This window comes from Schistocerca gregaria, chromosome 3 (genome assembly GCF_023897955.1).
Source record: "Schistocerca gregaria isolate iqSchGreg1 chromosome 3, iqSchGreg1.2, whole genome shotgun sequence".
Lineage (NCBI taxonomy): Eukaryota > Metazoa > Arthropoda > Insecta > Orthoptera > Acrididae > Schistocerca > Schistocerca gregaria.
This window is the reverse complement of record NC_064922.1, coordinates 419262468-419279813: the sequence shown is the minus strand read 5'-3', so window position 1 is coordinate 419279813 and position 17346 is coordinate 419262468. Positions and strand designations below refer to the sequence as shown.

Genomic DNA, 17346 nt, shown 5'->3' with positions numbered 1-17346 from the left:
CATTATAGAAGCTGACATTGTCATGGGCTGTAAAGCTGATGAAATACTTTCATACCTCGCATACCCCTCATTCCCAACAATTTCCCTCTCCAGTTCAAATGCATGCAGTTTACCATGAGCATGTGCTTCACAATGACCATCAACAAATTGCAAGGACAGATGCACTGAGCTCTCTGCGTCAACCTCAGGATGAACTGTTTCTCACGTAGACAACTCTACGTAGCTTGTGTGTGATTCACTAGCTTAGATGGCATGTTTATAATGGCTCCTATGGGCAAAACATCAAATGTTGTATATAAAGATTTCTTTTTAATTTTTGTAATTCTTTTAAATACAACACAAGTCTGTCCCCCTATTCAGGTTTTTTGATATTGCATACTTCAAATATCTGTATCTGTACTTACAAATATATCAATTCTTTACCATTGCACCATTTTGACAGCTTCACCTTCAGTCTTTTACATGTGTTTTTATCACTGATAATAAGCTTCAGGATTTTTTAAAATCCATGCAGGTTTGGGATGCACATGTATGAAGTCACAGGTAAAAGCTAGTTTTAAATAAAAAATACACACTTCATTATTTATAATTGTTTCCTTATAAAGAAAATATACATTTTTGTTAGGTTATAGCCTTATTGTTTGTATTTATTCGTTAGCTCCTGGATTTGAAACTAAATGTGATACTGTGTACTACTTAATAATGAATAACAAATGTTGACATAAGACTCCTAATGTAGGTTCACATCATTCCAGTATAATAAGAACACAAGGTTGTTTGTTTTGTGTAGTAATTTTAAATACTGCTCTATATTTTTCAGCAAGTAAGAAAAAACAGTTGAACAGTATAAAAGAACAGAGTACTAAACAAAAGATTTTTGTAAAAGGTGAAAGCAAAGATAAAAAATGCATCAACAATAAAAAATTTTCTGATGAAGAAGAATGTAAAGAAGCTAACTCAAAGAAAATTTTCCACAGTGAGATACCGAAGCCAGCACCAAGAAAACCCGGGAAAATTCATGTTAGTTTTACTCCTAGGGTGTTTCCAACTCCCAAAAGAGAGTCTCAGGAAAAAGAAGAGCAGGAGGTAAGATGCTCAAACAAAATTAATGGATGTAAAAGTTAGCTTGTCTAATTCATTCAGTCAGATCTGTGCAATGCAGTGCACTCACATTATGTACAGAATTTTACATTGAATGTGACAGAAAAAGAGACAGTAGCTGCAGGGCAGGCACGAACCCTTAAAAAGAAAATCAGTCATCCATATTTAATTTTTGCAACTAGTGGTTGGTCGGTAGTTAGTTAACAATAAGACAAACAAGACAGATATACTTACTGGTGTTAATGGAAAAGACAGTTCATTTAAGAATAGTATTTTGATTTGTTAGGTGTAAGAGAGAAGCTGCTTTTATTACCTATTTGGGACTACATGACATTGTTCTTGTCCTTGGGTTTCATTGACTGACCCCTCGGTATAGCCTTCCTTATATTTTCATTAGACTATTCTTGACAACAATGTCCAAAACCCAGTATATCTTGGTGGAAGAATTCCCCTTGCTCTCAGGAGTATGCCTATATGTATGTACTCTTCGAGCTTCCCCCCTGCGGGTCCAGGGTAAGAATAGGCCCGAGGTATTCCTTCCTGTTGTAAGAGGCGACTAAAAGGAGTCCCTCCCCCTCAAGGGGGTAGCTTGCGCCTGCATCCAGAGATGGACGGTTCAACTACTTACATTTGTGGTCAATTTGGTTTTTCGCTTATTCTGGTTTCTTCCTTCCTTTGTTTCTTTCCTTTCTTTGTCCTTCTCCCTCTCTCACTGTCTTCCTTACTTTTTTTCTTGCCTCCTTCTCCTTGCCTTCTTCTCCTTGCCTTCTTGTCCAGCCTATGGTCTCCGCCTCAGCGTTTGAGACAGTTTGTCCTTTCTCTCCCTTTTTTTTGTATTCTTCTTTCCTCCTAGTGTGTGCCTGAAGGCCGACCCATGCATTTGCATGTGTAGCTGGTGACGTAACTTGTAATTTCCCACCCTGGGTAGACTAGTAAGGCCCCCTGGTAAAGGCCAGGCCCAGGGAGGGGTGATTGCCTGAGCTGACACCTTTCGACCATGCTGATTGGTCCCTCCGTCCGTTTCTTGGGATGTGTGACCTGAGGTGTAAACATTCACCCTCTGAGAGGGTCCCCACAAGGAAGGAGCGCGCCATCGGAGACGCTGGCAATCATGGGGGATTCATCTGTAATGGATTTCTCTTCTTCTTCTCTCTCAACTTCTGCCCCAAAACGGAAACTTGACCAGCCACCAGTGACAAAAGTACTACTGCCTGCCCCAAAGTTCCTTGCAGTTTCTATATTTGAGGACAGAAAGGATTTTTCATCTGTCAACCCTTTCGTTATTCAGAAGGGCGTAGATGCCATAGCCGGACCTGTCAAGTCTTGTACCAGGATGCGTAACGGTACCTTGTTGTTGGGAACTGAGAGCGCCTTTCAGGCACAAAAACTCCTTCGGTCCACACTCCTGTACACGTTCCCTGTCCGAGTGGAGGCTCACCGGACTTTGAATTCATCACGTGGTGTGGTATCTACTAGATCACTCAACGGATTAACTGACGAGGAGATTCAGTCATTCCTCGCTGAGCAGGGTGTTACGGCTGTCCATAGGGTCATGAAAAAGGTCGACAGTGACCTTGTACCGACCGGGACACTTTTCTTGACCTTTGATAGTGTTCAGCTGCCGTCTCGCATCAAAGCAGGCTATGAGGTTATTTCTGTTCGCCCCTATGTCCCAGCACCTACACGCTGCTACCAGTGTCAACGTTTCACTCACACCCACCAGTCTTGTTCTAATGTTGCTAAATGCGTCACTTGTGGCAGGGACGCCCATGAGGGTGACTGTCCACCTCTGTCTCCTCGTTGCGTGAACTGTCAGGGTGACCATGCAGTGTCCTCCCGCGACTGTCCCATCTACAAGGATGAATGCTGTATACAGGAAATTCGGGTCAAAGAGAAAGTGTCCACCTCAGCTGCTCACAAGCTATTTGCTAGTAGGAAGGCCACGCTGCTCCCAGTAGGGAAATACAGTACTGTCCTCGCCTCTCCTCGGCCTACCAGTGAGGTGTCGATGCAGACATGCAATCTGACCTTTAGCGCTACGGTCGTCCATTCGGCCAGTGCTAAGATCGTCCGGTCAATGCCTCCTCTTCCTCCCGTCACCCCTAAGACACAAGCACCTTCATCAGCTTCTGCCAAGACTAAGACCCAGAAGTCAGAAGCACGGGTCTTCAAGAAGGGACTGTCCTGTGAAGACTTCCTACATACCCCGAACTCCCAGCCACCGACCAGTACTTTGACTAAACGACCTTCCAAGAAGACTCAAAGAAAGCAAAGTTCTCCTTCTGCACCACGGCACATTTCTTCTCCTGTGCCACCCAGCGGTTGCCGCCCCAGGCCGTCACCCATTTCGCCTGGCCGCACCACTCGTAGCCAAACATTTGGCCGTTCATCAGCAGAGGAACCTACTCCTCCTCCTGGCCATCTAAACATGGTGGCCGATGAACCTATTGAAAAAATGGGTGATGACTCTCCACCTATTGGTAGCGGCAGTAGTGCTTGCTCGAAGCCAGGCCCTCAGCTGCCTTCGAGGTGACCCCTTCTTGCTTCTCCTTTTTCTGTTTCTTCTCACAATGGCAGGAATATTCGTGGCATTCACTCCAACCAGGAGGACTTAAAGTTGCTGCTATGCTGCACTGTCCGCTCATAGTAGCTCTCCAGGAAACGAAGCTATGCCCATGCGATCGAATTGACTTGGCACACTATGCCTCTCTGCGTTTTGACCTACCCCCTGTGGCAGGTATTCCGGCTCATGGAGGGGTTATGTTGCTGGTCCAGGATGATATCTACTACTATCCCATCACATTGCACACCGACCTGCAGGCAGTTGTCGTCCGAATTACTCTCCCCACTTTCACATTTTCCATTTGTACCATTTACACTCCGTCGTCGTCTGCCGTTACTAGGGCAGACATGATGCAAATTATTGCTCAGCTACCTGCACCATTTTTGTTGACTGGAGACTTAAATGCCCACCATCCTCTTTGGGGCTCTCCAGCATCCTGGCCGAGAGGCTCCCTGTTAGCAGACCTTTTCAACCACCTCAATCTTGTCTGCCTCGATACTGGCGCCCCTACTTTTATTTCGGACACAACTCACACATATTCCCATTTAGACCTCTCTATATGTACTACCAAACTTGCAAACTGGTTTGAGTGATACACTCTTTCTGATGCGTTATCCATCTCTTGCATCATACCCCATCTCCATGCTCAACTAGTTGGAACATCTCCAAAGCAGACTGGGGGCTCTTCTCTTCCAGGGCAACATTTCAGAATCAAAACTTCGCAAGCTGCAATAGTCAGGTCGCACACCTCACGGAAGTGATTCTCAGTGCTACTGAATATTCCATCCCTCATACTACTTCTTCTCCACGTCGCGTACTGGTCCCCAGGTGGACCGCAGCATGTAGAGACGCTTTACGTGCTCGTCAATGTGCTTTACGCACCTTTAAATGCCACCCTAAGATGGCAAATTGTGCTAATTATAAATGATTACATACACAGTGTCGTCGTGTTATTAAAGAAAGCAAGAAAGCCAGCTGGGCTGCTTTCACAAGCTCCTTCAACAGTTTTACTCCTGGGGTAGCCTGTGCCGGCTATCTGGCACTAAGGTCCACTCACCAGTTTCTGGCTTGATGGTCACGAATGAAGTCATTGTGGCCCCTGAGGATGTCTCCAATGCCTTCGGCTGATTTTTTGCAGAGGAGGCAAGACCACCTAAACTTCTGCTCCTCGAATCATGAAAGTTATAATGCCCCATTCAGCATGCGGGAACTCGAAAGGGCATTGGCCCGGTCACGGTACTCCGCTCTGTGGCCTGATTCTATTCATATTCAGATGCTGAAGAACCTTTCTCCTGCAGGTAAAGGTTTTTGTCTTCGTACTTATAATTGCATCTGGATTGAGGGTCATGTTCCCACATGGTGGCATGAACCTATTGTTGTCCCGATTTGTAAGTTGGGGAAGGACAAGCACTTGCTTTCCAATTATCAACTCATTTTTCTTACCAGCTGTGTCTGTAAGGTAATGGAACGAATGGTTAACTCTCGTTTGGTTTGGCTGCTCGAATCTCGACGCCTACTTACCAATGTACAATGTGGATTTCGTAGGCACCGCTCTGCTGCTGATCATCTGGTTACCTTGTTGACCTTCATAATGAATAACTTCTTGCGGAAGCGCCAGACAGTGGCTGTGTTCTTTGATTTGGAGAAGGCTTATGACACCTGTTGGAGTGAGGGCACTCTCCGCACCATGCATACATGGGGCCTTCGCAGTCACCTCCCTCTTTTTATTCATGCATTTTTAATGGATTGACAGTTCAGGGTACGTGTGGGTTCTGTCCTGTCTGACACCTTTCGCCAGGAGAATGGGATGCCACAGGGCTCAGTTTTGAGCGTTGCTCTCTTCGCCATAGCGATTAATCCAATAATGGATTGCCTCCCAGCTGATCTCTCAGGCTCCCTTATTGTGGACGATTTTGCCATCTACTGCAGCGCGCATTGTACGTGTTTCCTGGAGCGCTGTCTTCAGTGTTGTCTTGACTGTCTTTACGCCTGGAGTGTCGCCAATGGCTTCCATTTTTCTGCTGAGAAGACGGTATGTATTAATTTCCTGCACTAAAAAGAGTTTCTCCCACCGTCCTTACATCTCGGTCCCGTTGCTCTCCCATTTGTCGAGACAACAAAATTTTTAGGTCTTACATTTGACAGGAAACTTAGCTGGTCTCCACATGCGTCATATTTAGCTGCCCGTTGTACCCATTCCCTAAATGTTTTCTGTGTTCTCAGTGGTAAGTCATGGGGAGAGGATCGAACCATCGGTTGATCGGCCGCTCAAAGCTGGATTTTGGCAGCTTTGTATACTCCTCTGCATGGCCATCCATCTTACACCGCCTCAACTCTATACAACATCGGGGGTTACGTCTTGCGATTGGAGCATTCTATAATAGTCCCATCGAGAGTATTCATGCTGAAGCCGGCGAATTGCCACTAACCTTACCAGCACAATATACTGCTTTGTCAGTATGCCTGTCGGCTATTATCAATGCCCAACCACCCGTCTCATCGTTCCTTTTTTGATGACACTCTTGACCATCAATACGGGTTGTATGTATCTGCCCTGCTACCCCCTGGAGTTCGCTTTCGTCGCCTCCTTCAGCACCTTGATTTTTCACTCCCTGCAACCTTTAGAGTGGGCGAGAGCCAAACGCCGCCATGGCTCCAGGCTCAGGTACACGTTCACCTTGACGTCAGCTCGCTCCCAAAGGAGGTTACCCCAGCCTTGGTATACCACTCGTGGTTTGTCGAACTTTGTTCGAAGTTCATTAACACGATTTTCATTCATTCAGATGGCTCTAAGACCAATGACGGTGTCGGGTGTTCTTTTATTGTTGGGGCACACAGTTTCAAATACCGGCTCCATGTCCATTGTTCGGTCTTCACAGCTGAGTTATTTGCCCTCTATCAGGCTGTTCTTTACATCCGCCGCCACCGACATTCTGCTTATGTCATCTGCTCTGATTCCCTGAGCACCATCCAGAGCCTCAGTGATCCGTATCCAGTTCACCCTTTCGTGCACCAGATCCAACACTGTCTTCAGCAGATGGCGGACGACAGTTCTCCGGTTACCTAGGAAAAACTTTGTGACACTTTTTCTGTTATGACACTTGCATACTTTTATCTAAAAAGTTCCACTGCTTCAATATTGATGTCAGAAGTTCACCCTTTGACTTGGTGAACCAACCTATCTGATTAAGTCATTAAGATCTTCCTGTTTAATACAATACAGTTTTATTCCCTCAGCTGAAAAATATGAATCTGCAACTTCCCATTCACTTTTTTAATATAACTGGCATATCTGCAGAGTAGAGAGTCCATTCCATTTTGATTAAAAAGTGGACATTTTAAAAAGTTTAGTAGAAACCTAGTATAGTTAAGTGAGAAAACAGGATGCAAATTGTACTGACAAAATTAATGCATGTAGAAGTTTAGATGAAATTTATTCACAGTTGTGATATGGAGAACCATTAGCTGTATGAGGGAGTACCTCCTCCCCCCCTCCCCCCCCCCCCAACCCCCCCCCCCAAAAAAAAGAAATGAAAATAAAAAAGTTATATATTTTCAAATTGTTTACAAAACTCGATAATATTTTTCCCCACACAGAATTTATTTATCTTTGACCAGTCCCACCTCTTACAGCTCACCTCAGAATCTCTGCTATCCCAAAGCCCAAGAAGCAGAGAAACTCGAAATACTTCAAACTTCAAAATCACAACTAATACATTTGTCCCATTAGTGCTTACACTGTTCAAAGCATTTTTGTAGTCATCTTTAAAAATGGCTGACAGCTCCGCCCTCATTTTTTTCTTGACTTTTCAATGTTGTCAAATCAGTGTCCTTTCAAGCCCCTTAGAAATGGCTGACAGCTCCTTCCTCATTTTTCTTGATTTCTTCAATGTTGTCAAATCAGTGTCCTTTGAAGAGCCTTTTCCTGTGCGAAAATAAGAAAAAGTCGCAAGGAGTCAGGTCAAGCGAGCACAGTGCATGGGGCAATGAAAACATGGCATTTTTAGCAGAAAACTGTCTAACAGAGATGGCTGTATGTGCAGGTGTGTTGTTGTGGTCTTAGAACCAGTCTCCTGTCTGCCACAAATCAGGTCTTTTTTGTTGAACACTGTTGCACAATTTTCTTAAAACTTCCAAACTAGAGATTGATTGACAGTCCAATCTGGTGGAACAAACTCTGAATGAACTATTCCCTTGGCTCAAAAAAGCAAATCAGCATTGTTTTGATGTTTGATTTGATTCGATGACATTTTTTGGACAGGGTGACGATGATGTCTCCATTGGCTTGATTGTTGCTTTGTTTCTCAGTCGTAACCATAGTATCATGACTCGTCACCAGTAATGACTTTTGACAGAAAATCTATAACAGTTTCAAGCTGTTGTTACAAAGAACATGTTTCAACTCGGCATTCCTTTTGACTGTCGATCAAAACCTGAAGAACAAACTTGGTAGCAACCCTTTTTGTTCCCAAATCTTCTGTTAAAATTTGCCGAACCAAGCTTCGAAACTCTGACAGTTGGTCAGTTGTCTGTCAATTATCTGTAAGCACAAGCTCTCAAATTTTTTCAATATTTCCATCAATTCGGGCAGTTGATGGACATCCAGAATGAGGTTTGTCATCAATCAATTTGTCTTCATTTTTAAATCGAGCAACCTACTCATACACTTAAGTTTTAAGCTGTTTTCGACATTAAAATAGTTTCAGCAGCATTTTTACTGAGTAGAAAACAAAACTTCACAGCTGCACATTGTTCACTTAAACTTGCCATCATAAAAAAAAAGAACAAAACAGTGCTAGCACAATCAATCACTGCAGATGAATGAAACAAGTCAGGTCGACAACACAGGTGGCACTGAACTGGCAATGAGGTGCACTATGCACACCTAGCAGCAGAAATGCGTGCTACAAAAGCTCTGGCCACGGCAATGTTATTCCAGTTTCTTTTTGGTATCTCCTCATATAATGGAATGAAGACCATGAAAATTTGTGCCAGACCACGACTCAGACATTTATCGCAAGCAGTCACCTTACCATTAATCTATCCAAGCACAGCTCACAGCCTCACCCAAACTTCCACATCATCAAGTATCGGTCTACAGCCTGTGTATTTCTGTACAGGGAGGCATTTTTAATGTATGAGTGCAGGTTGCAAACACATGGTTGGCAGCATATGGGAGTTGGATCTAGCTATGAGTCGTGCTCAGATAGACTAAGGGTAAGGTGACTGCTCATGAAAAGCAAGAAATCCTGATTAGAGTCCCAGTATGGCATGAATTTTCATTGTCATCATTCCATTATACAGCTGATGGTTGTCCGTATTCACAGCTGCAAATACATTTTGTATATTTAATAATGGCTGTAGTCACCATACTTCTGAACAACACAGGCACTGTATTATGGTCTAGAAGTTTAGCTTTGCATTACATACTCAGATGATTGAAAATGACTTTTTACAGTTATTCTGCTGCTCTGTCACTTTTATGTATTTTGTTAAGATATGCACTTTTGTTTGAACTCTTATGTGATATTTCTCAGTCTTATCAATCTTAACATGATTCTCAATGTCAGACTTTCCACCATGTCCAATAGCAGAACATGATTTGCACAATGTATATTCTACACTTTCTCCACTGTCAGTACAAAAATAAACTCACTATTGTATTGCTGTCAAACTTACACTTTTGTTTTGACATGTTGAAATAATGAACATGAATCATTACTACCAACAGTGCAAAACATGAACAGTAAATAAACAAAAATTGTAGAACAAGTTGTACCAGTGGCACTTCATAGCATACATACATACCTACGCAATGTGTATTACATTGCAAATCAAACATCCTGCAGCATAAAATGCTTTAGACAAGTGGAATCACACAAAAAGCAGGACATTTGAGCATCCCCAACATAACTTTCAAGACAGTAGAACATTTTGGAAGAAAACAGGACTGTCTTGGGAAAAACAGGACAGATGGACACCCTACTGCAGAGGTATGGGCATGGTGAGCTCTGTGCAGTGAGGCACTGCAGCAATGAACGAGAAATTCCCAAATAATAGCAGAGGCATTCTTCCCCCTCTGACATGTGGAAGAGCCCAACATGCAGAAATAGTAATTTTTTGAGTGATTAGCTCACCCACTCCAAATTTTTGTGATGGCATATGCCATGGACCGCTTTTTTTACTTCTGTACCATCCTGACAGAGTGTAAAAGAAAGAACTTTTATGACCTAAGTGTAATTGACTGCTGAACAGCAACAAAAAGTCCAATAACTAAGCAAACAATTGTAAAAAATATTTTTCAAAATACAATAAAATATTGTTCCTCGTGCTCACAAATGAAATCAAGCATTTCCAAATCTTTTCATAATCACCACACATCATACAAGATGCCTTGCCTTGTTAAAATGACAACATACCTATACAAAGCAAAATTTATCTGCTGAATACTTACAGCAAAATTTATCTGCTGAATACTTGCAGCCTCTTGATGCCATATTTTAAAAATTTATAATCCTGTCTGAAAATTACAGGTAAACTGGGATAGTGAGTATCAGTTCACATTACATAACTCAAGTATCAGAACTACTCTGAAAAACATAAAAAACAAAATTGCTAAATGTCAGAGTCCTGCTATCAAAAGCAAAGGTTATTAGGAATTATAGGAGTGATGAACAGCCACTCCATTCCCAGGATCATGAGAGATCCAAGATGCAGACAAAAGCTGAAAGTAACAGTAAGCTGTAGCAACTAGGTGCAGTTTTACCTGCTACAGATCATTGTTGCATCAGCTTTCTTACCTGCATCTTGTTTATCTTCTAATCAAAGCAAGTTTTCTTTCTATATATTTCCTATACAGCTTTGTAATTGCTTGTTCAACGTTTCAATAGAGAAAGATGCTTGAAAAGTTCTGATGATGATCTTTTTTTCTGTGTGTGTCAGCAGTGTATGTTTGAATAAGAAAAGTTATAATTAAAGTAGACTGACTTATGATAAAATTATGTCCAAGGGTTTATCAATTGCACACCTCCACTGGGAAAATTTCAATGCAGGTTTTGAGCACCACAATACAAATATAATTAATACGAAATTTGAATGCTCTAATTGTAAAAATCGGTCTATAATAACCACCATTACAAATGTCAGTGAAACAAACTCTGAAATCCTTTTTCTTTTTCTGAATATGGTAACACGGAAAGTGTTATATCACAGTAAAGCAATGAACAAAAGGTTTTAATAAATTCATTTATGTTTTTCACAACTATTTTGAAATCTGCTATCCTCTCAAACAAAAGAAAGTAACAAAACAGAAATGAAAAGAGTGATTGAGTTACCCCAGGTATACCAGTATTCCTAAAGAAAAAAAGAATACTCTTTGAACTACATACTATAGAGAGACTACAACAATGCCAGAATTTGATAAATATTTTAAGATTGAAAGCAGAGCCTAAATAAAATTATTAAGGTATCAGAAACAATAACAGATGATAATTTCACAAAGAACAAAATAACATTAGTATGGATGTTGTTAAAAGATATACAGACAGACAGCTGGTAAAAGATCCAAACCAAAAACAATGTCCAAACAAATAAAATAATAAAAATTATTGTTGACCCAACATTATGTACTTATCTTTAATGACTGCTTCAGAGCCCATGCCATCTGCATCCTTCCTATCAAAACCAGCTTTTTCTGACTGTGCAGGTGGGAACTACCCCTACAGCATATCATTCATTCTCTTAACCTGATTTCAACCTTCACTAGTCCCTGTCTCCCATCGACCTATCCCCTTCCCTGCTACCACTACAGTACTACACGTCTTCTGTCCTGCTGATGCACTTAAAATATTTTCCCCTTCTCTACCTATCTGTCTTTCCTTGTCACCAGGGCAGGAAAGAGGAGAGAAGTAAAGAAGGGGAAAGTTTTTATAAGTGTGTAGGCGGGATACAAAGTGTGTGTAGCCTCTTTCCTACCCAGGTGGGAAGGAAAGAAGAGAGAAATAAGGAAGGGGAAAGTATTTGTAAGTGTGTAGGTGGGATAGAGGATGTGTGTAGCCTTCCGACGCTGTGCTTAACAGCCCTATTCTGGCCTAAACAACACCCTGTGCACTCTGACAGGAAGCATTGGCATCTTTTCCAACCCACACTATATTATCCCTCCCCTTGCCACCTCATGTGCCCTCCTTACCCCCAATGCCCATCTCAGCAGATTGCTGCTCTGTCAGAGGCAATAGTGGTTGGGCTCTAATGCTCTGAGGCAGTTGTTGTTGTTGTGTGTGTGTGTGTGTGTGTGTGTGTGTGTGTGTGTGTGTGTGTGTGTGTGTGTGCGTGTGTGTGTGTGTGTGTGTGTGTGTGTGTGTGTGTGTTTTTCTAATTCCCTCAGCATCGCCCGACTTAATCCGACTACATTCCATTATCCTCGTTTTGCTTTTGTTGATGTTCATCTTATATACTCCTCTCAAGACACTGTCCATTCCATTCAACTGCTCTTCCAAGTCCCTTGCTGTCTCTGACAGAATTACAATGTCATCGGCGAACCTCAAAGTTTTTATTTCTTCTCCATGGATTTTAAAACCTACTCCGAATTTTTCTTTTGTTTCCTTTACTGCTTGCTCAATGTACAGATTGAATAACATAGGGGAGAGGCTACAACCCTGCCTTATTCCCTTCCCAACCACTGCTTCCCTTTCATGTCCCTCGACTCTTATAACTGCCATCTGGTTTCTGTACAAATTGTAAATAGCCTTTTGCTCCCTGTATTTTACCCCTCCCACCTTCAGAATTTGAAAGAGAGTATTCCAATCTACATTGTCAAAAGCTTTCTCTAAGTCTACAAATGCTAGAAACGTAGGTTTGCCTTTCCTTAATCTTTCTTCTAAGATGAGTCGTAAGGTCAGTATTGCCTCACGTGTTCCAGTATTTCTGCGGAATCCAAACTGATCTTCCCCGAGGTCGGCTTCTACTAGTTTTTCCATTCATCTGTAAAGAATTCATGTTAGTATTTTGCAGCTATGGCTTATTAAACTGATAGTTTGGTAATTTTCACATCTGTCAACACCTGCTTTCTTTGGGATTGGGATTATTATATTCTTCTTGAAGTCTGAGGGTATTTCACCTGTTTCATACATCTTGCTCACCACATGGAAGAGTTTTGTCAGGACTGGCTCTCCCAAGGCTGTCAGTAGTTCCAATGGAATGTTGTCTACTCCGGGGGCCTTGTTTGGACTCAGGTCTTTTAGTGCTCTGTCAAACTCTTCACGTAGTATCATATCTCCCATTTCATCTTCATCTACATCCTCTTCCATTTCCATAATATTGTCCTCATGTACATCGCCTTTGTATAGACCCTCTATATGTACATCAATCAAAGCAATATTTCTTATGATTTATGCTGTTAAAGATGTGTGTATGTGTAATATATATATTGTTTAAAATCATGACATCAATTCACATTGAGTCATCTCATCATCTCACAACAGCTGACTTGTCTGATATCAGTTTATATCTTTTGTACAAAAATGGTGAAGAGGAACAATAATAGCAACACAGTTCAATACTAATTGGCATGATAAATTTTTAGTGGCTGAAGAAACAATATGAGGCAAGGAAAAATGTGGGATTTGTGGAAGAAGATCTTCTCCCAGAAGAGAAGGACCCAGACTGGCTCAAACAAAAAGGAGAGTAAGTACAGCTTGCCTGAAAAATTTTTTTACACTTTTCCTTGAAATGGCATGTATCCTATAAATTCTGAACATCCTGTTATTAAAAGTTGTAACTGTTAATCTCTTTTGTTAAAAAATATAATTCGTATTTAACAATGTGAAAAGATAGAGTGCTCCTCACCACATAGAGGAGGCCTTGAGTAGCAGGCAGGCACAATGAAAAGAGTGCCAAACTGTAGGACTAGGGCAAAAATATTCTTCTTCAGAAGCAGCATAAAACACACACACACACACACACACACACACACACACACATACGCACACACTAGCATAACTCTCACACATGTCGCTACAGTCTACAGCCACTCTGGACTGACTGTTGGCTGTGCTTGTGTCTGACACGGGCAGCACTCTGAGGTGGGTGATGGGTGTAAGGAGGAGGTATGGGCTTGGCATGGAGAATGATATCAGGGCAGGTGTGGAGGGAAGATGATATGTTGCTGTGGGAGTGAGCAGACTCATGCTTGGGACAGGATAGAGCAGTTAGGTGCAGAGTGAGAAGGCGGCACTGGGGGACTTCCGAGCCACACTATATTAGCCTTGTCCAAATACATCTCACAGCCACATGACTGCACAGCATCTCATGTCAAATATAAATATTCCTAGACATTAAAATAGTTCACAATTTCTCCCACATACTTGCATATTGTAGTTGAATTAAATCGGGTGATGCTGAGGGAATTAGATTAGGAAATGACACACTTAAAGTAGTAAAGGAGTTTTGCTATTTGGGGAGCAAAATAACTGATGATGATCGAAGTAGAGAGGATATAAAATGTAGACTGGCAATGGCAAGGAAAGCGTTTCTGAAGAAGAGAAATTGTTAACATCGAGTATTGATTTAAGTGTCAGGATGTCGTTTCTCAAAGTATCTGTGTGGAGTGTAGCCATGTATGGAAGTGATCGTGGACGATAAATAGCTTAGACAAGAAGAGAATAGAAGCTTTTGAAATGTGGTGCTACAGAAGAATGCTGAAGATTAGATGGATAGATCACATAACTAATGAGGAGGTATTGAATAGAATTGGGGAGAAGAGGAGCTTGTGGCACAACTTGACAAGAAGAAGGGACCGGTTGGTAGGACATGTTCTGAGGCATCAAGGGATCACAAATTTAGCATTGGAGGGCAGCGTGGAGGGTAAAAATCGTAGAGGGAGACCAAGAGATGAATACACTAAGCAGATTCAAAAGGATGTAGGATGCAGTAGGTACTGGGAGATGAAGAAGCTTGCACAGAATAGAGTAGCATGGAGGGCTGCACCAAACCAGTCTCAGGACTGAAGACCACAACAACAACAACAACTTGCAAATTTTCACTTTATTTTCTGTATTTACTATGCCACACATACTCTCTTGAGCCCCATACCTAATCATCCCCACCCTCCTATCTTTCCTATCCAACATGCATGTACTGACCCATCTAATCCAGTTACACCTGCTGTCCCCTTTGTTCACACGTATCCACTCAGCAAACTTTATCTAACTATTATTGTTTTTCTTTATTTATTTTTATTTTTGATCTCATTGTCTTTTCATGTCAATTTGAGTTCATTCTTGTCTTACAGCATCAGCCCTGCACCCTCAGGTCTCACCTTTTATCCCCATGCCTCATCCACTTCATCTTTCAGTGATCTTTTCCCTGTAGTGTTGTCGAGTATCAAGAGTGGTGCAAGAAGTATTGACCACTGCAGAGATACTGCACAGCAAGTGCTATCACAAAACACCAATGTGGTGCTAGGAAGAAGCCATGCCTCCTGTAGTTCCAAGGCACCACTGCCACACCTCTGGCCTGAAATAGTTTCAACAGAGGCCAGCAGGGCACTGTTCAAGGTCAGATCATGCCCACTTCCAGGAAGTAGAGGGAATCATAAACAAAATGCAAAACAAATTCTCTATGGGATGTGATGAAATCTCCTCCATTATATTAACACAATGCAAACATTCACTCATACCTGTTCTGGTCCACCTTATCAATGAAAGTTTGAATAAAGGTGTGTTTCCATCTGAATTAAAATATAAAATAGTCAAGCCATTGCACAAAAAAGGTGGTATTGACAAAGTTGAAAACTACCAACCCATTAGCTTAATTCCAATCTTAAACAAAGTATTAGAAAGGATTATTTCACTATGGTTAGAAAAATTTCTTGTCAAAGAAAAAGTGCTACAAGAAACCCAACAGGGTTTTAGGAAAGGCTATTCAACATCATCTGCCACATGTGATATAGTACACACGATACTTATGAAATTAAATGAAAAAGAAAGGGTGGCATATATGTTCCTAGATTTATCACATGCATTTGACACATTATCTCATGAGCTGCTACTTGAGAAACTGGAAACTTATGGTATCAGAGGAATAGCCAATAGTCTCATACAGTCATACCTACAAGACGGATATCAGGTCACACAAGTCACACACAAAGTGGGCAACGTTATTAAGAAGTACAACTCCAGTCCAGCTATAGTAAAGTATGGTGTGCCCGAAGGGTCAGTTCTGGGCCCTTTATTGTTCATACTGTATGTTAATGATCTGCCCCAGAACACAACAGCAAGATACTTAACTATGCGGATGACAAAACTATTGTTAACTGGGGAACTAACGAGAATGATTTGGCCCAAAATTGTTCTGGTGTCTTATTTGGATTGAAGGATTACTTCCAAAACAATCACTTAAGCTTAAACATCAATAAAACAAATCTAATGAAATTTCAAATACACCACAAACAAGATGAAGTGCAATGGAGTGTTGTGTCTGATGATGGTTCAGAAATAAAATTGAAAGATAAAACTGTCTTCCTTCGTGTAACGTTAGATCAGCATCTCTTGGGAGCATCATATCGATTTCTTATGCCAAAAACTAAGCTAATCAATTTATGCAATGTCGACAATGTCACAATTTCTTAAATATGAGCAAATGAGTATAAACTACTAGGCTTTAGTGTATCCATACCTCACATATGGAATTGAAGTATGGGGATGTGCTGCTGCCACACATGTAAATAGGGTATTCATCCTTCAAAAAAAGGCAGATAGGATCATGTGTAAGCTTAAATATAATGAGTCCTGCAAAGCAGCTTCAAAAATTAAGAAACTACTAACACTCCCATCACTATATATTTATAAAACTGTTCAGCTGATGCTAAAATACAAGCAGTACAATCATCTAAATAGAGAACTGCACATGTTCAAAACTAGAAGGGATGATAAATATCACCTGGAAAGAAATAATACAAAAAGTGCAGACAAGAGCCCCTATTACAGGGGGATCAAATTTTATAACTTCCAAAAAAATTAAAAAGCTTAAGTGGAAACTGCTTTGAAATTGCCTTGAAGGAGTTCCTCAGCAATAAGTGTTTTTATAGTATTAAGGAATTTCTCTCAGAGGAATAGAATACCTTCATTTGTATAAATAGTATTTACATCTACCAAAAAAAAATCTTATCTGTAGGCCTATTGTATATAAGTGTTTCCCACAATTTCATAAGGGGAAATGATCACTATGTGAACTATCTAAAACAAATCCTTGTACTTGTCCATGGAGAATAAATTAATTAATTAATTGTTGATGTGCTGCCTACTCATTGTGACACAGCCCGTATCAGCTGTAAGGGAGTGAAGAGACTTCTGCCTCCTGAACAGTGTTGACAAGTGTCTATGAACTAATGTTTTCTAGTGACTTCAACAAAGCCACAGTAAGGCCATCCTGAATTTCTATGTATTCATCACTAAGTAATCATGGCTAATTTGCCATGTTCTGAATCAGAGGTTCATGAGTGCAACCTCATAGCTACAGCCCAGCATGGCAAGCAAAGATGAGTTTTGTTGTAATTAATCCAATATTACTTATTCAGAAGGTTCTAATTAACTGTATTATTACCAGCTACTTCAGTGTCCAAATAGTCAGACATGCAATTCCTCATGTATTTTTACATTTTTTTTTTTTTTATCCCTCACTATGGA

The 17346-nt window shown here is 41.2% G+C and overlaps 1 protein-coding gene across 2 annotated transcripts in view; it reads left to right on the top strand.

The window, feature by feature from the left end:
- Window positions 1-17346, top strand: part of LOC126356222 (dynein axonemal assembly factor 4-like) — a 104721-nt gene that overhangs the window by 58011 nt on the left and 29364 nt on the right. For both annotated transcript variants that reach the window (XM_050007040.1, XM_050007039.1), the window contains exons 4-5: window positions 821-1086; window positions 13245-13345. In XM_050007040.1, the coding sequence (XP_049862997.1) occupies window positions 821-1086; window positions 13245-13345 (367 nt within the window). The remainder of the gene's footprint in view (window positions 1-820; window positions 1087-13244; window positions 13346-17346) is intronic.